Source organism: Callorhinus ursinus, unplaced genomic scaffold (genome assembly GCF_003265705.2).
Source record: "Callorhinus ursinus isolate GAN/ISIS: 27379988/994484 unplaced genomic scaffold, GSC_fseal_2.0 scaffold3, whole genome shotgun sequence".
Classification (NCBI taxonomy): Eukaryota; Metazoa; Chordata; class Mammalia; order Carnivora; family Otariidae; genus Callorhinus; species Callorhinus ursinus.
The window spans coordinates 33,388,766-33,415,202 of NW_027397065.1; the positions used below are offsets into that span (position 1 = coordinate 33,388,766).

The window sequence follows — 26,437 nt, forward strand, 5'->3', positions numbered from 1 at the left end:
TCTGCTTCTCTTTTTCTGTGCTTATTTTTCTTTTCAACTGAGACTTTTGACAAGGGCTATGGCAACAGCCAAGAAAACATTCTTCAATAAGCCAGGGAACATTTAAAATACCATTTTCCTTGTGCCCCAATAAGAACTACCAAAAATAAAACAAGACTCTTGGATTGTGACCACTTCCTCCTTCTCTGACACACATTGCAGGGGCTGGAGGAGCAGCTAGGGATACATGTGGTTCTGACAGGGTGTTCTCTACCCTCCAAGTTTAGGATGCAGGACAATTCTGCTCACACCCTCGCTCCCATGGAGTGACATCACAGGGAGCTCACTCACTCAGCACTTGGCAAAAGCAGATTATAGATGAGGGCCTGGCCAAGGCCGGGAGATTCTCTGAGGAGTAAGGAATGCCCTCACACCCCAGAGCCCAAGCAGCACATCCCCTCTGATGGGCCTGGCCTGTCTCGTGGATGCCCCCACAGGCCCATGACTCTTCTGTAATAGTTCTGCTCCAGCCAATAATAATAATCTCCTTCCATCATCCAGTCGCCTCCTCTAGTGAACCCTGCCCACCACAGACTACTGGGGGATTTCACGATGACAAGTAAGGGCAAAAGGACAGCAACAGCTAGACTTTGCATTCTTATCTCGGGAGTTGTTCTAAGTGCTCTGCTCATATTACCTCCCTTAACCAACCTCAGAAGCTAGAAACTGTAATTCTCCCCATTTACAGATGGGGAAATGGGGACTCAGAATGATCAAGCAACTTGCCTTAAGTCACACAGCTGAACAAAGTGTGATTCAACAGAACCCAACCCTTTGAAGGGCTACCGCCCTGAGTCAGGTGCCACGGCAGGAAGTCACGCACCCTCCCCTGCTGAGGATGAGTGTTCCGAGCAGCCGTGTCATTTATATCCTCAATCCGCTGTTCCCGAGCAGGCATCCGGCACCTCCGGGGAGTCGGCACCCAGCCTGTCAGCGGGTTCAGTGATGTACGCCCTGCCCTCAGGAAGCACGAGGTCTAGGTGAGATGGCAAGATTAGTAAATAGGTGATAATGGCAGAAATAACACAAGGGGGATCATGAAATAGATTCCATCAATTATAACTAGCACTGAAAGGGAATGCTTTCAAAGTGAATTTTATAGGGACGTAGTTCCCCATGAAGTGTTAATACATCTTCTAAAACATATTCAGGGCTCAGCTTTCATTTATGAAGCAGTGGGCTAAGCAGTGCTAATGTTGTTGCTTTACCGCAGGACTTCCTGGGACTTTTCCTCTCCCAATCTGCACCAGGCTCTCCACGCGGCATTTCCTTGATCACAAGGTGCCATCAATCCTAAGATGAAACATTTATGCAATAACTACTTTCCTAGGAAATAAACACTTTCATATATGATATATATCAAATGTAAGACATGTGCTGATTTCCAAAGTATTAATATGTGGAAATCAAAGAAATGTGTTATTAGGCAGGGTTTTCCCAAGACTTTGGGCCAAGGAAATATCTTATGTGGGACTGGTGTTCCTTAGAAAAAGTCTTTGGACACTGTGGGATGGAGGAGAGGGTGCCTCAGAGCTCGGGTGGCCAAAGAGACATTGGGGGAGGTGGCCGGGAAGTGCATCTTGAAATCTGGGCAAGACGGGGGAGAGAGAGGCAGGAGTGGGGTGGGGTGGGTGCTGGGACACGGAAAAGGGCTGCCTCCGGCCCCAGGGAATGTGTCCTGCCTGGCACCCCGTTATGGGGGGGGCCTGCAGGGAACAGATGGAGGATGTTCTTGGGACATATTTCCCCACCACCATTCAGCCAAATGCTGAGGGCAGGGAGCAAGCGGCTGTGACCCCTGCCCTTGAGACCTCACAGTCTATCATGGAGACCTTAAAATCAGCAGTTTCAGCACAGGCCAGGCATGGCTGTGGCAGAGGAAATATGGGTTCAATGAGAGCCCAGAAAAAGGTGGCCTTCCTGGCTGGGAAGTGGTCAGAGAGGGCTTCCTGGAGGAAGTAGCTTTTAAGCCAAGGCCTGAAGGATAGAGGGAGGTGAACAAAATCAGTAGTAGTAACCTAGATGTTGGAGTAGAGAATGGGGCATTGAAAAGGCCCAGGTCGTGCAGGACCATGGGAGGACATATGGATCTCACCTTGCAGACAGTGGAGATGTGGTGTGGAGTTTAAGACCCAAAGCTCTGAAGAGGCCACACTGAGTCCATATCCCTGCCACAACCTTCCTGACTGTGTGACCTTGGGCAAGTTGGTCTCCAGAGCTAAACTCAGCTTTATTGTCTGTAAAATGGGAATAATGACGGTACCTGTGGCAAAGTTGTTGTGGAGGTGGTATAGGAAAGAGTAGAGTGCCTGGCATGGAGCACGCTGTTAGAAAAGAGCCCTGGGTCAGGGTTGGATGGCATAGGTTCGGGTCTGGCACTGTCACTTGTGAGCTGGGGGTCTCGTCACCTCATTGGACCTCTCTTTTCTACCTGTTCAAGGGAGATGATACCTCTCCAACCTCCTAGGTGGGATTTTTTTTTTTTAATAATTTCTTGATTGTACTCATGAGTACAAGGAAAATGGAGGTATCAGTCATGCTGGTATCCTGCTTACTTTCTTTCTCAATTCCTACCCTTTCTTGGATCTATACATATTCTTCCCATTTGCACTAACTGTCCACCAGACATACCCTGAGACCCCAGGCTGCCCCCCAGCTTCAGCCCCTCAAATTCATCTCCAGGCTCTACCCTGCTCTGAAGATTCTATCAACTGATTGTTTCACAGGCTGGATATCTCATGGGCAAAAGGAGAGCAACATGGGCTGTTTTGTCTTAAAAAGCCAACAAATGAATTATTTAAAACTGTGCTGAGGCTCAGGGGAATAAGTTGATGGCCTCACATCACTCGGGGTTTTTACTTGGGGTCTCCAGCCTTGAGATCTTCTGCTGTCGCTCCCTACAGAGGATCATGGCACAGGCTTGGGCATGTGGCCTTCTCTCCTTCCTGGCTTTGGACCTCACCAATGTGTAAGGCCCCTGGGGTTTTCCAAGCTCTAGGCAGGGAGGAAGTTCCTTTCTGTGTCAGGATCCTTCTGGCTACAGTCCTCAGAAGGTGGAAGGAGCCTAAGAGGGAGGGTGAATGAACCCTGTGTTTTCTCCAAGCTGGAGCCAAGAGGAAGTAGAGAAAGATGCTATGGGAGGAGACAGAGAAGGCTTCTTTGGATATGAGGGCCACCTTGCTCATGCTGGTCCCCGCTGAACAAGTCCCAGCCAAGGCAACTTTGAATAAGCCACATCATGCCTCTTTGTGTCCAAATCATTTTTTTTTTTTAAATCTCAGTATGTACAATTATTACTACTGCATTTATTACCCAAATCCTCACAATCACCCTTATGGATTATTATGTCTGTTTTACAGATGGAAAACTAAGGCACAGAGAGATGAAATAATGTGGCTATGTTTACAGGGCCATGAATGGGTGGAGTGGAGATTGGAACCAGGGTTTGCAAACTCCAAGCCTGTGAGCTCACACATGATGCACACAGCCTCTCCAAACTACTCCTCCCTGCTTCATTCCAAAGGCCAGTCCCTTCGGGCTCCACGGAGCTCTTTCAACATCTAGACCCACATATCTGTGATCTTCCATGAACATACCCCAAATCTCTCTTCCACCAATTTGCTGATCATGGTATCCAATATTTTCCGCAGATTATGCCATCCATCTCAGAAGTCTTCCATGTAGCTGTAAGTCTGTTATCTTAGAGGAAAGCATAGTCAACACAAACATAATCCTTTATCTGATCATTTGGTATTTTAAAAGCACGGGAACTGAGGACATAGCAGAGGAGGCAAATAAGTTTTGAGGAAGTGGAAGAGGGTGTCCGCACTAGGAGGTTAAGCACGGGGAAATGGGGATGAGTCCCGAGTCTCCATCCAGAAGTGGGACCAACTTCAGTGTTGCCAGTCACGTGGGTTTCCATGAGGATCACCTGGAGTCATGGTTGAGCAGGGCCTTTGCACACAGCCATGGAAGGGGTTGAACCAGCCCAACACAGGAGCCTGTCTGGGGTCCCACCTGCTCCCCAGCTCCGGTGCAGATGGTACAGATGGTTAGAATCACTGGTCCAGGAGACATACGATCCAGGCTCTGACAGACAAGAGGTAAGAGATTGTAGGGGCCTGAATCAGTTGTTGTCCACCCCAAGGCGGACCCTCAGAAGCTGACCACAGATGCTAACCTAACATTGCCCAAGGAAGGCCCTGCCCAGCCTGTGCTTTATCCCAGCTCCCTGACCTAGTACACTGGAAAGCAAGAAGATCCATGGGAAGCCAGGTGGCCCACAGGAAGGCTGGCTTACGGGTTGCTGTTGAAAATCTCTCTTCTTGGGGTTGGAGGCAAAACAGCACTTCTTTGCAGTATAACTGGACAGTATGTATCAATAAAGAAAATTATCCTTTTTTGGCTCTATTTCTGGGAGCAACAATCAAAATGACAGAAATAGCTACCTGCATAAAGATGTTTTGTGTGGCCTTATTTATAACTGGAAGTAGTCTTTATGTTCAGCAGTTGGGAGACAGTTAAGTAAACTGTAGTCTATCCACCTTCTAACCATTATGCAGGCAGTAAAAATAATGTCATGAAGACTGTGTATTAATAATAAAGATGATTATAATATAATAATAAGTGAAAAAGCAGAAGAGTACAACACTTTATATAATCATGGTAGGTTGCAAAAATGACCACAGTATTTTGTAGATTCCCCTACCAAGAGGTCATCTTTCCTTCCCCTCTTGAATCTGGGCCAGGCTTGTGACCAGCTTGGACTAATAGAATATGGTGTAAGTGACATGGCACAAATGACAAGCCTGGACCTTGGGAGGATTTGGAGCTTCTGCTTCTCTCACTACTCTTGGGACCAGCACCATGAGAACAGGCTCATCTAGTTAGCTAAGAAACCCTTTGTCACCCTAGTCACCCCCCGTCACCTTAGCTGATGGCCAGCCAATCACGGGACATGGGTGAGGCCTTCTAGGGCCAACTGAGTACATGAGTGGGCCCAGCTGAGGTTGGCCAAGCTCAGATCAAACCAGAAGAACCACATAGCAGAGTCACGAATCATTGTTGCTAAATTTGGGGGTAGTTTGTTACGCAGCAGTGGATAACTGATACACCTGTCTATGAGTATCACTAGGTACAGAAAGGCCACTTACAATGGGGAAAAAATCCTGGAGGAAAAGATTCCAAAATGCAGAGACTAGATTAATTAAATGATGGGATTACAGATATTTTTGAAATGATTATTCATTTCAAAATTTTAAGACTAAGCTATTTACAATGAAAAATAAATGCACATTTAAAAAAGTGAAAATAGGAGATGAATTTCCTTCTCTGAAGAGTTCTAATTCAAACTCTGGCATGTTCGTGTTTTGAGAGGTGACCTCCTCAGTCTGTCTACCACGGATATGGGTGGGCGGGGCTAGGCTTGAGCTGTGTCCTCTAGGTCAGGCCAGGATGGTGAGTTCTGGAAGGCTGTCCCTGGGACTTGGCCTCTCTCCCAGAGGCTCTGAAGTGGGAAGCGTGGGAACTGTTCTTGGTGTTTTCAGTAGCTCCCGTCCCTGAATCCCTAAGGTGTTCATTGTCCATACAGGGCAGGCAGTCCCACACCCCTATTACTTTTTAACTGTTTCACTGTGTTTGGAGAGCTCCAGAACCAGAGTTGGCATAGCAGGTGAGCCTGGCATTTGGAAAATAAAGGCCTGGGCCCAAATTACAGCTTTGCTCTCCCTGGCTCCTGCATCTATTCCTTGGCACCAACTGAACTTCAGGGCCTGAGCTAGGCCTGGACATTTAGAGATGAACCAGACAGAGTCTCCTAGGGGAGTCCTCGGTCTTATGGGGACACCTACCCACTCAAACACCAAAGTGTGGTCCTATAACCTACTGTGAAAGCCGGGTTATTTTTGAGAGTGAAGGGGGCTGACTGAAGTAAAGGGGGGCCGTCTGAGCTACTGGGGACCTGTAGTCACGCTACCTGGAGCCCATTCCCTCCATATGGAGCTGTAGTCTAGAAGTGCAGTCTAGCAAACAAAAGAAATTCAAACAAATTAAAAAGAAAATCACTGCTTTCCTTTGAATGCATAAAAGTGAATAACACTCATCGTTTGCAGTTACACGTCTCCTACTTTTCCTTTGCTCCTGAATTTTTCCTAACTGAAGCTGCTCCAAAACCCCTCACATGTCAAACCGGAGAAAATTTTCTAGGACACCTGGCCCACGAGGATTTTCTCTCTTTCTGCCATCCCTCCCATGCCAGCTCTCAGCTCTGTGTTATGTCTCTGCCTCCTCCCTCTCTAGAGCCCGCTCTCTCCCCCCATTCTCTAGAGGGACCAGCAGGAGGAGGGAAAGAGAATCTGAGAGCGGAGGACAAAGGACTAAATGCTCCGGGGTGGGGAAGGAACAGGGAGACCCGTGTAGATAAATCTGATCAGTCTTATTCTTGGCACACACACAGATAAGTAACACGGTGTGCAAAGTTCAAAGTTAGAACAGGCCCACCTGAAGGAGGGGCACCTAATCCAGATGACCCTTAATAAATTTTGACTGAATTATGACTTAAATGCTCTGTGACTTTAGTCAAATCAGTTAACTCTTCTGAGCCTCAAATTCCTCTTCTGAAAAATAAGTGAAAGAATGAATTATATGAATGAGGAATAAGTGAATGAATGGTCCTGTGGCTGTCACAGCCAGCTGACCAACAAAGTTTGATCCCCCCGCCCAATTCACGCTGAGACGTAGAGTCTCATCCAGGACTACGTTTCCCAGACTCCCTTGCACCTGGGTGGGGCCACAGGACTGGTCCTCGAAAATGGAATGTGAAGATAAGTCATGCCTGTCACTTCTAGGCCAAGGTGGTTAAGTAGCAATCACTCTCATTTTCTCTCTGCACCCACTCCCTCCTTCCAGTCTACTTGGCTAGATAATTCTGGGGTTACCTCAAGGCCACAAAACAGTGGAGCCATAAGATGAAGGAGCCTGATTCCACGCGCAACCACCTAGAGGGGAGCCACCTGAACAGAAGCGTACATTCTGGACTCCCCACAAATGAGAACCGCACTGTTATTGGGGAGAGCCAATAAAATCTTGACATTGTTGCAGCAGTTAATCCATCCTAATTCCCCTGCCTCTCAGCATTGTCATGCAGATAAATAAGGTGGGTATAGTGGCTTTAGTGGTGTCTCGATCCCTGTCCACGCCCCCCCCCCCCCCCCCCCCCCCCCCCCCCCCCCGCCTTAGAAAAGATTTGTTCATGTCCAATTCCTGGAACCTGTGAATCTGGCCTTATTAGAAAAACAGGTCTTTGCAGATGTAATTAAGGATTTTGAGATCATCCCGGATTACCTGGGAGGGCTCCAAATCCTATGGTAACTGTCTTTGTGAGACAGACCAGGAGACACAGAAGAGGAGAAGACTGTGCAAGGCAGAGGCAGAGATTGGAGTGACACAGCCACAAGCCCAGGAAGGCCCGGGGCCACCCAAAGCTGTGAGAGACAAGGAAGAATCCTCCCCCAAGAAACTTTGTAGGGAACGTGGCCCTGGCAGCCTCTTGATTTCAGACCTCTGGCCTCCAGAACTGTGAGAGAATAAATTTGAATGGCTTTAAACCACCCCGTTTGTGGCAATTTGTTACAGCAACCCTAAAAAACAAACACAGTGAGGTATGTCCTGGGCCTAGCTAGGTGCCGGGCATGAAGAAGGCACTCAGTACAGGGTGAATTAAAAAATCAGCCCTGAGCGCCTCTACAGTTTGCTCCTTAGAGACAGGGTCTTCTGGGAGATTGTGTCCCCTGAGGGCAGAGACGTTCAAATCTATCTTGTTAACTCCCAGAAATGGCTCTGGTGAAACTCATAAAGGTATTTGCACTTAGAGTCAGTGGAGACCTTGAGCTTCTTATTATCTGTGAATCACAAATATACATATTTATTAATGTGCAACAAGGCAGATTAAAAAGCCTTCCTCTGCAGCTCCTCTTTTTAAAATGCCTGCAGGAGGCACCTGCTGGGCCCAGCCCCCTATGCGCAGCCCAGGGGGCCAGTGTCAGGAGCAAGGGGTGGCCTTCCCCCCTCCCCGTGCCCCGCCCCCCCCATGGGTCCTGGCTCAGACTGAGTCACGGACTTGGAGAGGAGCTTCAGGAAGGACAGGCCGGGCTCCTCCCCAGGCTGAGAAGAGGCTGCAGGCAGGGAGAGCCTTTCCAACTTGTGGAGAATAGCTGTGAGGTAGCCAAAGGCAAGGCAATGCAGGGGAAGCAGAGTGGCCAAACGGTTTATGGCTTTGTAGACTGTCCACCAGGCACGTGTTGTTGTTTAAGTTAATTAACATGAAATAAAATTTTAAAAAATTCAGTTATGCACTCACATTAGCCACTGTTCAAGCTCTCAAAAGCCACATGCCACTCATGGCTCCTGTATTTGGACAGCTCAAGTTTCCATCCTCACAGCCTGGAAGGGTGGGCTTCTCAGCTCTGTATGTCACCAGCACTGTGACCTTGGACAAGTCTGTCCACCTGGAAAACGAGGGCAATCACAGCACCTACTTCCTAGGGTCAGGATCGAACGAGATGCTATGTTCCCAGTACTTAGCACAGTGCCTGCCACATGGTAGTGCCTGGGAGTTGAGAGCTCTAGTTACCTGTAGGGAAATTGTCTACAGAAGAGGAGTAAGGCGAGAACACTGCCTCGGGGTCAGTGGACATGGGCTCCAGCCTAGGTTCTGACACTCTGAGAGGTTGTAGGGAAATGTCTGAATCCCAATCCCTGCACCATTAAAACTGTGTGGCTTTGGGTAAGTCACTTCACCTCTCTGGGCTCAGATAGCTCACCGGTGGAAGGGAAGTTCAAATCTTATTGAATCCTCTGCTTCCAGGAAAAGCGGATCCTATGCTTCTAGGAAAAGTGAGGGGGTTGAAGCCTTTAAAAGGCTAATATTCTTTGATTCTGATTCCTGCTTTTAGAAATCTATTGGAAGAAAAGAATCAGAGAGGTGAGCAAAGACTGATGTTCAGAGATTATCCCTGGAGGATAGCTAATAATAACAAACCCTTGAATTTATACAGAATATTCCTAAATTTATTTTTAGAAAGCATTTGCATTTGTCTTTAGAATATATTCTAGGGGGTGCCTGGGTGGCTCAGTCAGTTAAGCGTCCGACTCTTGATTTTGGCTCAGGTCTCGATCTCAGGGTTGTGATATCGAGCCCTGCGTCCAGCTCTACACTGGGCATGGAGTCTTAAGATTCTCTCTCTCTCCCTCTGCCCCTCCCTCTCTCTCTAATAATAATAATAAAAAAAGAATATATTCTAAACATCATTACTTTGACAGTGGTTTTCTTGGGATGTTTGGACTTTGATTGCTTCCTTTTACTTTTCTGTGCTTATCAGATTCTCTACAACTTGCCTCTATTAGTTTGTGAATAGATAACCTGACACACCAAGAAAGCTGTCAACCTACTTGATCTCTAATGCCCTTGGAGGAATATTCCATGACTCAGCAAAGGAGAAGGACTACTCTGTTTGCAGCCTCCAAGTCCCCACCGCACAGGGAGGTGGAAGTGGGAGGGCAAGGGAATGTCGTTCTGTCCTTGGACCACCCTCTGACAGGTACCACTAAAAGCAACTAATGCAGATTGAGGCCCTGAATCTTGACAGAGTCAAACATGCCCAGAGCAGGGGCTTCTTGTTCACTCCTGATCCCATACATTACACATGCCATGAACACGCACTGAATGAGTTTAAGAATGAATGCTAAGCCAAGTGCTTCCTATGTGCCGGGCACTGTATGAATTGTTTTCATAGATTTTCTTCCTTTGAACTTAAAAAAAAAACTGGGCACAAATAAAATATTTTGCATCTAAACATATGAAGAACTGTTCAACCCTTGCTGGTAATTTAAGCAAAGCAAATTAAAACTGGGACTGAAATTTTTTCATCTAGCCAATAGGTAACAATTCCTAAATTTGATGGGGTACAGGACTGGTGAATATGTGTGGAATCAGCCACTCTATATACAGGCCGTGTACACACATTTGTCAGTTGGTATCAATGTTATGGAAAAAAGTATCCAACAAGTATCAAAATCTGAAAAATGTAGAAATCCTTTGTTCTGGAATTTTTGCTCAGCTGTCTGGTCTTTATTCTAGGGAAACGGAATGGGCAAAAGTTGCAAGGAATATTTAATGCAGCACTGTTTATGTCACCCGAACTTTCTCAGCTCTTATCAGCTGGAGGCTACAAATGAGCAACATTTATATTGATAGACAAACATTTGGGCTCAGAGGTAGAGCTCACAGCCACACAGATATTTCTGGGGTTTGCAGAGATTCCCTCATGTGCTCAAGTACTCTTTGCTCTGACCTGCTTGTTGGTTCTCCAGCCCCAAAGCCACCTCGAGGAGATGGACTCATATCTTCTTGGGTGTCCTTCCAGACCCACTCCCCACCTGGCTTTAGACTCTTCTCTGCAGGCTGACCATAAGGACTAGAGCAACAGGCTCCTCTCTACCAGTTGGATTCAGTGAATGGGGTTCAGGAGACCAGAAGAAGGGTCCCTGGACAGTGAAGTCAGCTCTTCATTCCCCAGCTCAGCCACTGAGGGTCCCAGGCTGGAGGTAACCTCGCTCAAGGAGACTTTCTTTCTGATGCTGGATACAGCTCCCTTCCCTCATCCCTCAATCCAGCGTGGCTAGTCCCCTCGGTGCTCTGCCATTCCCTGTGCTTCCCTACAACCTGCCCACACCATTGTCAATAGTTCCTAAAACCTCCTCGATTTTCCCAGTTTGAGTGTGCCCTCTAAAGTGGTGTGCTGGGAAGCCGGCTCTCTAAAAGCAAAAGCCCCGATTTGCAGTGTTTGTAAATTTCACTCCTCCCCTTGTGGCCGATTTCAGGCTCGCAGGAATTTAACAACTGGCTGGCGTGCGCTCTCATGAGGCTGGTGTGAGCCAGCTCAGCACATCGCCAGCCCTGCCCTTCTTGCAAGACCCTGACTGGTGCAGGGATATGTCGGGCCGCTGCCTCTGCCGCAGTTGCCATAAGTGATGATGCAGATTCCCTTATTAGGGGGCTACTGCCCAGGGCCCCAGCATCACTGTGAGCCCTTTGTTCTCATCACCTCAGAGTCTGAGTCCCAAAGACTATGGTGTGAAAACAGCTCCATCAGCCTGACCTATTCCCTCTGCCTTGTCTCTCCCTCTCCCCTCAAGGCTCAAATCAGTCGTGAACCCGGGCTAGGAAACTATATCCTGCTGCCATCTTTCACTTCTATGGTTCTGTCATCTGCATCCCCAGGTTCTGGTCCCCAGACTGTGTCCTTATAAATCCAATTCTGCCATACCTGTCAGTTCCAGAACAATGATGAGTATGAGGGTGGGGATGGGTGGAACAGACCGCCGACCAGCAGAGGTGACTCTGAGCTCCACTAATAAGCAAACAAGCACCATTCCTAAATATTCAACAACATGGCTTCAGTTAAATATACTACGGCTTACCCATATAAAACAGTACTGTGCAAGCTTTTAAAAAATATTTTCTGGTATGGGGAAATGATTACAATATTCTGTTACATTAAGGAGCAAGAGGTTTTTTTCCGGTGAAATGCTACAACATGGATGAACCTTGAGGACATCATGCTGAGTGAAATAGCCTGACACGAAAGGGCAATTATGGTATGATTCTATTTATACGAGGCATCTAAAGTAGTCAGACCCAGAGAAACAGACAGTAGATGGTGGCTGCCTAGGAGGAGGGAGAGATGGGGAGTTGTTGTTTAATGGGTACAGAGTTTCAGTTTTGCAAGATGACAAAGTTATGGAGATCTGCTGAGCAACAGTGTCAATATAGTTACCACTCACAAACCGTACACTTAAAAATGGGTAAGATGGTGAATATTTTTTGAAAAGGCAAAAGACCTTTTTTTCAAACTAAACCACAAACTACAGCAAATCCCCAAGATTCTCTGTTTATCTAGAGATGTGACAGTGAATAAGAACAGTTCTTGCCCCAGATCTCAGGGAGCTTACATTCCAGTGGGGAGACCCGTGGATGAGGAATGTACATGAATAAACATAACATTACAAGAACAAGGAGTGTTCTGAAGGAGCTGCACACGGTGCTCTGAGAATGTTAAATCACAGCACTGACCTGGCCCAGGAGGCGAGGAAGTGAGGTGAGGACCCCAGGACCGAGTCCCAGGGAAGAGGAAGAGCTCCCTAGCAGGTGGGGACACAGGGAATTGCCCTCTGGAGGGAGAGAATGCATGCATCCTCTTATGAGTGTCTGCAAGGACACACACGCCCCCTGACCAGCAATTCTCTCCAAGTGGCGGGGTTATCACTGCGCCTCATCTCCCTGCATGTGTTTGTGGTACAACTTTTCCACGGTGAGCGTGGATGATTTTGCTGTTAGGAAGAGGCATAGGAAAATGATCTTCCTGCACAGATGGATAGCAGTGCTCTTTATTTATTTATGTTCTTCCTTGTTTCAAAGAGGATCTCAAGCTGCTTACAATTATGTTAACAATACAGCAGGCTAAAATACCTTGTCACTAAGTAAGAAAAATGAGGGGAAGCAAAACATGGCTGGAAGAGTCCAATGAGAAAGGCGGGAGGCTTCCCTTCACTCAAGAGGGGGTGGCCCTGTCGTGTTCCTCGTCCTGTCCAGTCTCACCATTTAATTCAAATGTGGACATTTGTCTTCTCAGCTGCACTGAGAAATCTTTCACAGTGATTTCCTCTGTCTGTTATGACTCTTTCTCCCTGAAAATATATCCTTTTATTTTTCTGTTGTGCGTATTTGTGGTTTTAAAAAATCCACATCGTCCCTTCCCCACCGGGATCCAGCGCAGCACAGGGACGTACTCAGAGCCCCCGCACAGTTGGTCTTCAAGTGTCTGTGAGCAAGTGGCTTCGTTGGGAGAGAGGGCGACTCACACCCTCTCCCCGAGGCACGCAGCCGGCGACACACCCGCAGCCCAGGCTCAGGACACAGTTGCCAATTTGATTTATGGGACTTATTATCCCAAGTGGTGGCAGAGAATAGATATTGATTCAAAAGGGTTTAAATAAATAAGTGGATGCACAATCCAGAAAGGGCTATAGACTGAGGAGAGGGGCTTGCACAGCCGCTGAAGCAGACTCATGAAAAAACACTGGTTCTCTTGAAGACTGGGCCTCAGGGAGTCATGGAGGGACGGGGATGGGCTGTGGAGTCAGCAAGCACAGGTTCCCAGCAGGCTCCATCGCATCACGTGACGAGGGGGTGACCTTGGACAAATCACAGAAACAAGACCTTTTGTGAGGACTGCTGAGAGGAACGGATCTGATGTGTACATTTGTGTATGCATATGTGTGTACGTGTACACACATACTTACAATGCATGTGTGTAAGCATGTATATTCACATGCGTATGTGTGTGCATGTGTGTATAGGTGTATGGATGTGTAGGTATGTGCATGCGTGTATATGTATGTATGTGTAAGTGTGCATGTGCATATACATAGATGTGTGCCTGCATGCGCCTGTAGAAGCACATATACATGTGAACGCATGTGTATGTGTGCATGCATGTGCGTGTGCATGCATGTATATGTATGTATATGTGTAAGTGTGCATGTATACCTGTATATGCCGTACACATATGTATATATGTGCATGAATATACATGTGTGCACGGTGTGTAGGTATACACGTGTACATACATGTATATATGCGTATGTGTATATGTATGCATGTATACATGTGTATGTATTTACATATGGATGTGGCTCATGCCCTGGCACTTAGTAGTTGCTCAGTAAATGAAAATTCCCTCTTGTAACACTGTCCTTCTATTCCATTTGTGCAGCAGTGAGCAACCTGAGATAAGAATATATAGAGCATTTCTAAAGCTTCCCCATAACACTCCATATAGTCATTTCAGGCTTTTTCATCCTCACTGGTTCAACACTACCACAATCACCAGCAACAGTAAGTTTCCCTTTTTAAATCACTTACAGTATATTCCAGTTACTGTGGCTACATAACAAATTCCCTCAAAATATAGTGGCATAAAACAACCATTTAATTTGCTCATGGATTTTGTAGATGGAGAATTCAGAGAGTGCGAGGGGGGGTGGTTGGTCTCTGCTCCATGATGTCTGAGGCCTCAGCTGGGGGACGTGAAGGCGGGGGCTGGAGTCATCTGCAAGCTCCTTTCCTCACATGTCACTGGGGGATGCTGGTTGTTGGCTGAGAACCGAGCTGGGACTGTCGGCTGGAGCACCTGCGTGTGGCCTCTTGGCTCCCACATGATATGGTGGCTGGCTCCGAGGGAAGTGTTGCGAGAGAGGGTGCCCAGTGAAAGCTGTATCACGGTTTATGACTTAGCTTTGGAAATCACACAGTGTCACTTCCACCAGATTTTATTGGTAAGGTGGTCACAGAGCTCTGCCAAGGTCGAAGGACAGAGATGCCCCTCTTGATGGAGGAGTGTTGATATCACATTGTAAGGGGAGCATGTGGGATGGGATGCATGTTGGCATGGCCATCTTTGGAAAATACAACCTGCCCATCTGCTTAGGTGATCTCTTATTTTTCAATTTTTTGTTTTTAAAAATAGGTATAATTATCTCCATTCTAGAAAAAGACAGACTGAGATTCAGAGATACAATGTAACTTCCCTTGGGCACTTTATTTAACCTCTCTGAACCTCAGTTACTCCATCTATAAAGTGGGTAGAAAAATCTCTACCCGAATAGATTGTTATGGGCCAGTAGTGTTTATTACGTTAGGGTGTTGAAAGTTTGGAGTTGGGAAGGTATTTGTGATTTCTAACAGCCTGTGTTAATGCAGAGCACTAATCTTTATTGTAGCATTGTTATTTCCTTGCCCTTCACCCATTGCCCCACAGCCAGCTAGGGACCTGAGTTCTTCTCCACATCCCCTTGAGAACAGAGCTTGTCCCAGCATTTAGGACGGGGGCTCACTTTTGTGCAGAAGAGCTTATAGTCCCCATTCCTTGCCTGTTTCCATCTTCTGAGAGGAAAAGTACCCTGTGAAGAATGCTAAGGTTTGCTTATAAATTCTAAATGTGTAACCCTTAATTACTCATTCAGTCAATTATGAGCAAGTAGCCCTTTGGTCCTACTTAAAAATGCCTCTGTTTCGCACATGGTGTCTCTCTCCCCCAGGGGAGCGGGAGGAAGGACTGGCATTTTTGCTTTAGTTCATGGTTCCCAGAAGGACTCTCTGGCTCCCGGATGGGCCAAGGGCCATCTTGGAAAACCACTCGTCTGGGGATTCATTCCAGGCCCGGTGTCCTTCATTGTTTATCTACCTGCAAGGTCTAAGGCCTTAAGAGACCCCCCTTGCTGCTCACTTGCCCATTTTGAGAGGAACAAATCTCTGCCCATGACCCCAAACTACTTCGACAGTCTCTGGGAGGCCGCTTGGCCGAGCAGGCTGTCCCTGGACCTGGCTGGCTGGAGCAGCTGTGGAGGCCTCCCTGCTTTTAGCTTCTGCTTGGCTGGGCTTTAAAAGGTGGGTTTCTCTTCCTCTGCCTCAAATCTCTGTTATCCCTAACACTCATCATTACCCTCAGCAAAATTAGTTTCAAAAAAAATCCCAATAACGTAGTTGAGAAAATTGCGGCTCAGAGAGGTGCTGTGACCCGCCTGGGGTCGCATGGCATGTAAGTGCCAAAGGCTCAGGAGCGTTTGGATGCTCCTGGGGGAATATGCCAGCCCCCTAGTAGCTGAGAAGCCCAACCCCTCGGAGCTCTAACTCCTCCTCCCTCCCTCCTGTCAACAAAAGGAAAATCATTTCCTATTCCTGGCTTCTCTGCCAGCCCAGAGAGACTGAGTGACGAAGAAATATCTCTAAATGTACCAGGATGGTCTTTCCCGGCTTCTCAGTTTTGCTCAGTCTTTTGTTGTTCAAAATCTGTTTCCTACAGACCCTGGAAATTGCAGGTGTGGGGGCCTGGGGAACAGCTGCCCTTGTCTCCTGGGCTTGGAACCGACTCTCTGGAGTTTGTGTCCCGGGGCTGTGTGCTCAGACTTGACCATGTTTGGGCATGGAGGCTTGTCCCAGATGGGGACCAAAGGCCGCTTTCCCAGAGATGGGCTGGGAGCCCAAGCTTCCTGCTGCAGCTCAGGCAGCCTCTTTTGGGGTGGGGGCTGGGGGCCAGGCCAAAAGTCTCTGCCTGCTGAAGACTCCGGACACCAGAAACTGTGAGTACTGCGTCCAGAGCACTTGGGCAGTGGTTTCTCCAAAGCCTGGAGCTAGAGCGGAGATCTTGGAGGAAGGAGGCTGGCAGTGGGAACTTGCTTCCTAGGGAAGCCCATCACGGTTCTGGGCTCCAGAGTGGCTCAGCCAAGACTAGACCTGCTGGTGTTTGGGCCCGTGGTCTGGTGGCCTGCTCCATGGCTGGGTCACTTGAGTAGCTCAGTGTCCTCGCACTCAGGTCCCAGCTTCCAGAGCAGCCAGAGGGCAGAAGGCTGGACAGCAGGACCCAGTCTTGGCCCTTGGCCCCAGGGGACGGGTGGAACAAAAATAGGCTCAGCAAGAGCACTGGGGACTTCTGCTCCAAACCTTCAGGATTCCCTTTGTTAATAGTAACAGCCAATATTTACTGAGAGCTGGCGTTGGGCCAGACACAGGATCAATATGTGATATTTGGTATGTCACTTGATCTTTGTCAGAACTCTCTGAAGCACATACTATTATTCTTGTTTAACAGCCACACCGTTGCTATGTGGCAAAGTCAGGATTTGACCCCAGATCTGCTGACCTCAGAACCCTCCCTGCCCCACACTCTATCAAACCCTTGAACACTATACTCTGTGCTCTGTCCTCCTAAGGAAAAGAATGTCAACCAAAATGCCAGGTCCTATCTTCTTTCACCTTTCTCCATCTTTCCAAAATCCGCCCCAGATGTTGAGTGACTTTTCTAAATGGAAGATAAGAGCCAAAAAGTTCAGAGATATTCAGCAACTCTCAAAATTGAGAAGTTCTTCTTGGAGTCTAACTGAAATCCCTACTGTTAGGGCTATACAGTCCCTTTCTTCCTGTCCAGGCCTCAGGGGACATCAGCAGTGCATACCCTTCCTCCTGCCTGAAGGCTCTCACTATGGTTGTTAAACCCTATATCCATACCCATATCCTCACCCCATTCTTTTATCCTGTGAGGTTTTAGGAGCATTGATCATGACTCTGCAAAGCCACTCACTCAGGGTAGGCAACAAGCTCCGCAGAGCATTACAGACAGGTGGGTTCTGAGCAAGCGGCCGGGTTCAGACTTCTCTGTGACAGGGGAGCCTTTCCTCTCCTCCCCTCTCTGCTCCTCCTGACTTCCCAGAGCTGGTCACACAGCACCCCTGCCTTCCCAGCATCTAGGGTGCCCGGGGCTGGGAGGACTGAGGGGCCTGAAAGGTAGGGCACACGCCGAGGGCAGCTCTTGAGTGCACCCCACGCTCCGGGAAAGAACTCAGCCCACCTAGCTGGATGGGGGCCCCCGCTGCCCCTTCTCTGCTTGCTGCCCCCAGCGCAGCCAGCCTTGCCCAAAGATTGTTCGTTAACTGGGAAATGCTCCAGGTTTTTCTGAGACGAGTGTCCTAGGAGAAAGTGCTCAGATGTCCCACCCCTACTGCCCACTGTATTCATTTATCTCCTGTATTCCTTTTCTATTGTTGCCGTAAAAAATCACCACAAACTTGGGAGTCCCGGATAACAGAAATCTCCTCTCACATAGTTCTGGAAGCCAGCGAGGTGTCGGTAGGGCTGAAATCAAGGTATCGGCAGGGCTCACTCTATCCAGAGGCAGAGAGGACAATCCACTGTTCCTTGTCTCCTCTGTCTTCTGGTGGCAGCTCATACTTCCTGGCATGTGGCCACATCGCTCCAGTCTCTCCTCCCCGGTCATAATCACCTTCTCCTCTTCTGTGTCTCATCATCTCCCTTTGCTTCATTCTTGTAAGGACCCTTGTGATTACATTTAGGGTCCAATGGATAATGCAGGATAATCTCCCCATTTCAGGATCCTTAAATTAAGGTCTTTGCCATGTAAAGTACCACTCACAGATTCCAGGGCTGAGAATATGGACCTCTTGGGGGCCATTACTGAACCTATCACACATACTGTGTGGCCTTGGACAAATCACGCTACCTCTCTGAACCACAGATCCTTCAACTGTAGAATGGGGATGATAACACTTGCCTCTCAGAGTTGATGGGAGGTTTACATGGGGTCAAAAAGCCCTCAGAGGTTGCAAAGCTCTATAGCAAACTAGAGGTGATGTTGATCACTGAGCACCCTCCCCTCTTCCCTGTCCCCACTTCTGTGGGTTACTCGTCGCCTGTGCTGATCTGTCTGTTTGCCTCTGTGGCTCTAGAAATGACCACTGCTTGCAGTGGACATGGGGAAGAAGCTGGTGATGGCCCAGAAGCGGGGAGAGACCCGGGCCCTTTGCCTGGGTGTGGCCATGGTGGTGTGCGCTGTCATCGCCTACTATATCCTGGGCACGACCATGCTGCCCCTCTACCAGAAAAGGTACGGAACTCTCCCTGCCTGCCCCCATCCTCCAGCCACTCTCCTACGGGTCCGGTCTACCAGGGACCCCAGCCTTCTTCCTACCCCTCCCCTTGACGTCACACCAGGCAGGAAGGGCTGGACAATCATTCTGAGGGTGAAGGGTTCGAGTCCTGGAATCTTAACTGAAATCCCTCAGGGAGGGTAGGTCCGACTAGACCCCACTCTTCTGGGGTTCTGGGACTTGGGGGTAGCAGACATAGGAGGCCCTTCTCACAAGAAGCAGCAAAGGATCAGAGCAAATGCCCCAGTGTGAGTTTGATCCCAGGAGAAATTGGAGATTATAGATTTTCATAGCTTGTCTGCACAGTCTGAAATCTCATCGCCAGGTGGGCGTCTAGTCTCCTGTTGAATATCTCAAGGGACAGGGAGCTCAGGACCTCATTGTATATACCATTTCATTTGGGGGCTTTTCTGAGAAGTAGGAAATGTCTACACTGAGCCAAAACTGCTCCCGTGGAGCTCTGCTCTGGAATCTCAGAGAACGTTTCTTGCTCCCTGACATGTCAACCACTTGAGCTTTTAAAGGGAAAGCTGTGATGTTCCTGATCCATTCTCTATTTGGAACAAACGTGCTCAGTTCTCTCAACCTGTTTTTCAAGGCCAAGTTTCCAACCCTTGCCTCGGGGCTTATTCCAGCCGCTGACAGCCCCTCCATCTGGCACTGTGTGTCCTGCCTGATAAATGCGAGATGAGTCACAATTGATTCGCTGATGTGTTGATGAGCCTGTTAGCCTCTCCTGGCCCTGCTTCTTCCTCACTTTTTATAACCCTGGAGTGATTCCAGGTTGGAATCTTACCCAAGGGAGGCTCTGTTCAGAACTGCTGTATGCCTGTGACCCGTTATCTCCTGGTTAGGCACCATCCCCACCCACTTCCCTGCCCAGGCACAAATCAAGCCCCTTTTGCACCTACTCTTTTTTGGGGGAAAGGCACAGATTCTGTAGCTCATCAGACTTGCTCTCAGGTCCTGTGTGGCTTCAGAAAAGTCACTTGACCTCTCTGAGCTTTTCCTCCCCACCCCCTGCAAGGTGAGGATGATATGGATAAAGTGTCTCAGGGTCGGGCTATTTAGCAGAATCAAGGCAGGGAGCTTTTAAGAACATATCAGGGCCTGAGCCTTGCCCACCTTAGAAATTCTGATTCAACTCTTCTGGGGTGTGGCTTGGACATGGGAACCTTTTCAAAAGTTCCCCAGGGTTTTGGGTCAGCAGCCAGGGTGAGAACCATTTATGTAGATGATGTCTAAGAGGCTAATAATCATTGATATTCTGATTCTATGGTTCTTTTCTTGGGTCCAGTGACTCTGGGGTCGTACTCCTTCAGTGCTGGACGCTTATGGCAAGATGAGGATCCCAGCCCTAGGTCTCTCTAAAGGGGTTGAAAGCTGGTGTTCTGTGCCGCGCAGGTTCTGAGATATGTATGTGTGTGCATGGTCTCCCCAGCGTGTGGACCCAGAAATCCATGTGCCATCTGATTGAGACCAACATCAGGGAGCAGCAAGAACTGGAGGGCAAGAAGGTGCCCCAGTACCCGTGCCTGTGGGTCAACGTGTCAGCTGTGGGCCGGTGGGCTGTGCTGTACCACACAGAGGACACTCGGGACCAGAACCAGCAGGTACTGACTTGGGGGTGGGAGGTGATGGGCATGTGTCCCCTTGCCCCTGGCGGGTGTGTGGGCCTCTTCCTAACTGAATCCCCATCCCCGCTCTGGGGAGTGGAAGCTGAGAAAGCCGAGCCTACTTGACAAGGGTTCACAGCTGGTATGAGGTCCAGCCAGACTCAGCAGCTCTGGGTTGGAGTCAGAGAGACCTGGGTTCTTGAATCCCCACTGTGCCACTAAGTGCTGTATGACCCGGATGCCGCCTTTGCCGAAGTGCTCTGATGGACTCAGAGGCTGTGTGGTGTGCTGGGCTCCATGTCAGATGGATGGCAGGCACGTGCCTGCCATTCAGAGAGGTGGTGGCACCCACCAAAGTCACACACCATGGATGCCAATGGTCAGCTGACCCCACAGAGAAGAACCCCTGAGACTGGCCCCCCCCTCGGTGAAACCGGAGGCTCAGGCCTGAAGCAATCTCTGGAGGCCTGTGCTTGGGAGATTTTCCCATCACTGCCTCTCCACACCACCCCCCCAGTCCCCCAGCCCGTTCTTTCTTCCAGAAAATACAAGTTGGCTGTATCCATTGATTCATTTACTCATTCATCCAGTAGTCACTGAGCACGTCCTGTGTTAGGAGCTCTGGACTCAGGAGGAGAGAGCTCATGTGGGAAATAATATCTAGTGGGGAGGGATCAGTGCCACAGAGAGGAACAGACAAAATCATGCGGTTAAAGGCGGGAGTGACTTTTTCCAGCCAACAGCCAGGTGAGGGTGTCCGAAAAGCGTTTGGGTCAGGCTTTGTTAGACACTCAGAAACATGGGGGCAGCTTGCCTGGTGAGGGGAGGGCGGAGACCAGGGCGCGGCGGCAGGAAGGGCCTAGAAGAGACAGGACTGGGAGGGATGCTGCCATCACCGACACAGGGTATGGTGGGGCCGGGGGAGGCTGCACAGGTGGGCTCCGCGCGACCCAATTATGGAAGCAGAAAGCTTCTGGCCTATGGTAGGTTTTTGTTTGTTTCTTTGAGAGAAGCAAAACCTTAATGAAGAATGCTACAAGTTATGGATAATAATTCATTCCTATATTTAAAACTAAGATTATAGCAAGCACTTTACAGATTTTTTTTTTTTTTGCTCAAACGATAGTCTTTAAGGATGTCTGAGTGAGACAGCAGACACAATGCAGTAGGCCAGGAGAAGTATGTGTTGAATTCCAGGGCAAGACACAGCCCAGCACCGTTAGGGAAGCAGGTGGAGGAAGCCGTCCCACAAAGCATGGAGTTAGGCGTTTATGTTCAATCGGGATTTTTTTTAAAGCTTTGAAAGTCCAGCATGAAGAAGAGAATTGGGGGAAGGGCTAAGCTTATCTACAACCACCGTTTTACCAAAAGCCACACTGGTTCAACCTCATGAGAAGTGGGGGTGATCTGCCTGAGCAGCAAGCGTAGGAAGAGCGAACGCCAAGGCAGTCAGCACTCTGATCCCACCAGGACGGGTCTCTCACCAGCCTGGGCTCAGAACACTCGAAGTTCCTTTGTGATTCTATCAGAAGGCCAGAGCTTTATCTAGAACAAGTTCACTCCGAAGAACGCTCATGGTGCTGATTGTAGCAGGGAGTCGAGTCATAAGCGGCTCCTAACTGATCACCGTTTCCCATAGCATTTCCCAGGGGAAGGTTCTACTGGGTCCCAGGAATTTAAATTCAAGGAGACCTAAAAGAACCATATAGAAGGGAAGTGCTAATGATATTCTGGCAACGTACGAGCTGTGTGCCCATAATCTTTGCAAGGACTACCGAATTATGGAATTAAAATGTGACTGAGCAAGCTAGCCCTGCTCAACTCTGGCCGTGCACTGGAACCATCTGGGGACTGAACAAAACTGGATTTCTACACCAGCCCAACTGATGCAGAATCTCGGGACTCTCCAGGGGATTCTGAGGTTTAGAATTACTTCTGTGAGCAACCAGGAGTATTTAAAGGGTCTGTGGGCCTGGTGCATGATCAGAGTGATACAGAGGAGTGTGAAGTTCAGTGGCTGGGCAGAGAGGGCTGCGGACATGGCCAACAGCCAGGATGGAGATTGGGCCTGCAGTAGGGATGGATGCCAATGGTCAGAGTTTGGCAGTTGATGGGATGGGAAGGGCAGGGTGCCGAGGGTGCGCAGGAGGATTACCGACGGTGTTGGGGGGTCACGGAGAAGTGGGTCAGGACAGTGCAAGGGGGTCCAGACCTGTTATGTCAACACTAGCATGACTCAGCTCCACCAGATGGGGTAGAGCCCCCAAATCCCCCTGAATCAGCTCCTACCAGGTCTCCTGCTTCTTCTTTGGCATTTGATGGCTGCTGATTTATCCCAAGGAGCAAGCAATAAATTTCCAAAATCAAGCCGAAGCGATCACTGTTGTGATAGGGACCGGGAGAGTGGGCTGGCTTGCAGGCGGCCTGCCTGACCCCGAGGTTGCTAGCATCTCCCTGCTGCACTGCACCCCGGGTCAGTTTCTGCAGCGCACCTTCCAGTCCTGTCTCCATGACAAGTCATCGGGGTAGCTACCCTCACAGACCTAATTATAAGACTCAGAGAGGTGGTGGCACCCACCAAAGTCACACAACTTGGACCTGGTGGCTGAATCCAGGTCTCTCTGGCTCCACAGCCACACCTTTGCTCAATGGGGTCAGTTACCCAAGGTCATAGTCAGAGGCATTGGGGCGATAGGCGAGGTCCTCTCTGCACGGAATTCTGAACTCAGCTGCTCCTGGGACCCTGCAGTGCCCAACAACTTTGAATGTCAGCTTCCTTGGAGGCAGCTCTCCCCAGCCTCAGCTGCTCCCTGGCTGGCTGGGAACCGGCTCTGGACACAGCTCCCCCATCCCCAGGCTGTCAGGACCATGATGCAACCATCTTCTTTACTGCTGGATGAGTGCTGTCAGGGCAGGCAGCTTGGGGACAGGATCTCATTCAAATCCAGGGAGTAACCGAGGCCTGGGGAGAAGCCGGCGCAACATTCCACATTTTGATTTCGGACATGACTGTCCCAGGCCAGTGGTCTCAAACTACTGTGCATGAAGGAGTCACTTGTTTGCTGGGTCCACCCTCAACAATTCAGAGTGAGTAGGAATCCGTGCTCTGGTCAGCCCTCCAGCTAGTCTGCTGCAGGTGCTGTGGGGGACCCACCTTGTAGAACCTTCCAGAGTCTCACATAAAAACCTTCAGACCTCCCGGCACAGAACGGAGATAAAACCAGGGTCTCCCCACTGTGCAGAGTTTTCCTCTGCAGAGCTTTCCAACTGGACCTCACCTGACCAAGCCAGAGGCTCCTAACAACAACAATCGGTGTCAGAATTAAGTGTGTTCTATGGTCTGCCTGTGCAAGTTCTTTCAAATGTGTTCTCTCCTTCCTTTGAATCCCAGTGTCAAATATTGGCTTGCCAATATCTTTTGTTTCACTCACACAGGGCTAGACCTCAAAGGGTTTGCAATGCACATTTTTGCCACTATTTTAAAATTGTGGGAGTTCACCTTAAAATTTGGCTTTCTGGCTTTTCTTGAAATGTCGGAGGCCTGGTACAGTAGGTCTCCTGGATCACATGGCATCCATCGTCCAGATGGAGTGACGATTGCCAGTCTGGATGCTTCTGGCTCTCTCCATTTCACCAGGCCTCCCCAGTCCCTGACTGTCCTCCATGGCACAAGGCGAGTGTCCGCTGGCTCTTGTCATCTTCCCTCACCCACTTCACCTGTGGACGTTACGTGCACACAGCCCTGTGGGAAACTGAGTGTAGGACTTCTGCCCTGAATCCGAATACAGAGCCCACTTGGTCTGTGTCACTCATAGGTTAGTGAAGTTTGAAGTCCATCTTTAATAACATCCTTTGAAAGAGATACTGCTCTTAACCCCTTCAAGAGAGAAGTCAGCAAGGCTGAGAAAGGTAAGCACTTTGCCTGAGGTTCTACAGCCAGGACTCCAGCTGGGCCCCTGCCTCCGGGCGAGCGGCTCCTGGGCCGCCCCCCTCACACGTGACACTGGGAAGGAACCCTCTAGAACCAGGCAGTGCACAGCCTGCCAAGCTCTCGACAGACTTCACTCCCACCTGGAGGCCCGACTCCAAAGCCAGCACTTTTCTTTCCTTCATGCCGGCCCCTCATTTCTCCCAGAGAAACCGGGATTTCCAACTTCATGGGTGCTCTTGCCTTCCCCCCCGCAGTGCTCCTACATCCCAGGCAGCCTGGAGAACTACCAAGAGGCCCGGGCCGATGTGGAGAAGGTCAGGGCCACATTCCACAAGAAACAGATTTTCTACTGCTTCTCAACAAGTCGGGAGAATGAGACCAGTGTCCTGTACCAGCGCCTCTATGGGCCCCGGACCCTTCTCTTCTCTCTCGTCTGGCCCACCTTCCTCATTATCGCCATGGTGAAGATCAACCAGTGCCTTTCCATCCTGGCGGCTCAGAAGTAGACCTATCCATGCCACCGAGCTGCGGGAGCTGCAGGGGACTGGGTGGGCCCCAGGTGGCTCCGGACTTGCGTAGACCTGCCCCCTCCCCCTGCCTTCTCACTGTTCCGCTCCCGGCCCATAACAACCTCTGCTACCTGGGTGGGCTTTGGGAAGTCCCTTTGTTATGTCATTCCTGTTTAAGAATGTACACTGGCTCCCTGGTGCTTCAGAGAGTTCAAGGCCGGCTGGTAACAGCTTCCCATTACCTGTCCCCACTCAGCTGACTGAAACCCACTTCCTGCTGCGCCCCCACCAGCCCACAGACGGCAAGGATGCTCGTCTCTCCGTGCCTGCATTCTCATGGTCGGCTCAAAGGCCTACCTTTGTCATCCTTGGCAGACCTCACTTCCTTCTTTGAATTCCATAATGAAAACCACAGCAGCTCCCATGTATAGAGAACATTTAGAATTTGCTTGTAGGACACTAGGTGCTATGTACGTTTTTATTCCCATATTAACAAATATAGGTACAAACTTCCAGTTGCAAAATACTGAAGTCCTGGGGATATAACAGACAGCATGGTGACTATAGTTAGCCACATTGTACCGCGTAGTTGAAAGTGGCGGAGAGGAGATCTTAAAGGTTCTCAACCCAAGAAAAGAAATCTATAACTGTGTACGGTGACAGATGTTAACTAGATTTACTGTGGTGATCATTTTGCAATATATATATAAATATCAAATTATTATGCTGTACACCTGAAACTAACGTCATGTTATATATCAATATCTCAATAAAAATATATATGTGTGTAGATATGTGTGTGTATATATATATATATGTATCACAAGAGGCTATAAGAAAATACACTAAAATATATCAAAATATTAACAGTGGGATTGAGGATTGGGATGGTGGTTAATTTTAATTTTCTTTCTCATCCCCCTTTTTATCTTTGGTACTTTTCTAAATTTTCAGCCGTAGGAAGGTGTGGTTTCATTGTTCATTTTTTTTTTTTTAAACAACTATGCTTCTCTTCATTTTTTTTAAAGATTTTATTTATTTGAGAGAGAGAGAGAGTGAGCATGAGCTGGGGTGGGTGGTAGGGGCAGAGGGAGAAGGAGAAGCAGGCTCCCTGCAGAGCTGGGAGCCCGATGCGGGACTCGATCCCAGGAACCCTGGGATCATACCCTGAGCCAAAGGCAGATGCTTAACCGACTGAGCCCCCCAGGTGCCCCTCATTGGGTTTGTTTTTAATCCCCAAAACAATGATAGATATTATTTTGGAAAGATTTGGAAGGGTGAGCCTCACGTCACCAAGCAGTTGGAAGTGGGCTGGGGAGCGGTTGGGCTCCAATCAGAGGCAGGCTTTTGAGAACATAGAATTTTAAGAACCCTCTATGGAAGGAAGGGAACCATATAGATGGGGATTTATAACTTACAATACAGGTAAGTATATGGCACTGGCCCTGCAAGGGAAGCCCGTCTCACATTTGAAAGGTCACAGGTGGAGCATGCCATCATCTCTGCCATTACTCTTCCAAGAAGTCTTCCTAGAGCAGCGGTTCTCAAAGTATGGTTCCTGGTGCAGCGACATCAGCATTCTGTGGAGCCTTGGGAGACATGTACATTCTCAGGCCCTGGCTCCAGCCCTTCCTAGTCAGAAACCACAAGGGGCTGGGATGGGGTGGGGTGGGTGGCAGACGGAGGAGGGGACAGCACTCTGTGTTTCTGACGTGCCCTCAAGCGTGACAACCACTGGTATAGAGAACCAGTGCCCTGTCACCGGGCTTTTCAGAACAGATAAA

General features: G+C 49.0%; 1 protein-coding gene and 1 long non-coding RNA gene across 2 annotated transcripts; one reads left to right on the plus strand and one right to left on the minus strand.

Annotated features, from left to right (window-relative positions):
- Nucleotides 1-8,171: 8,171 nt before the first annotated feature.
- Nucleotides 8,172-26,129, minus strand: LOC141371925 (uncharacterized). The gene is made up of 4 exons (XR_012377275.1): nt 26,072-26,129; nt 12,170-13,290; nt 11,364-11,471; nt 8,172-8,543 (listed from the first exon to the last, which is right to left on the minus strand). It is a non-coding gene; the product is annotated as an uncharacterized lncRNA (long non-coding RNA).
- On the plus strand, nt 16,114-25,223 carry KCNMB1 (potassium calcium-activated channel subfamily M regulatory beta subunit 1). The gene is made up of 4 exons (XM_025867054.2): nt 16,114-16,236; nt 18,397-18,554; nt 20,039-20,210; nt 24,399-25,223. Exons 2-4 carry the CDS (start codon nt 18,421-18,423, stop codon nt 24,648-24,650), a joined length of 558 nt encoding a protein of 185 aa, XP_025722839.1. The 5' UTR covers nt 16,114-16,236; nt 18,397-18,420; the 3' UTR covers nt 24,651-25,223.
- Nucleotides 26,130-26,437: the final 308 nt, after the last annotated feature.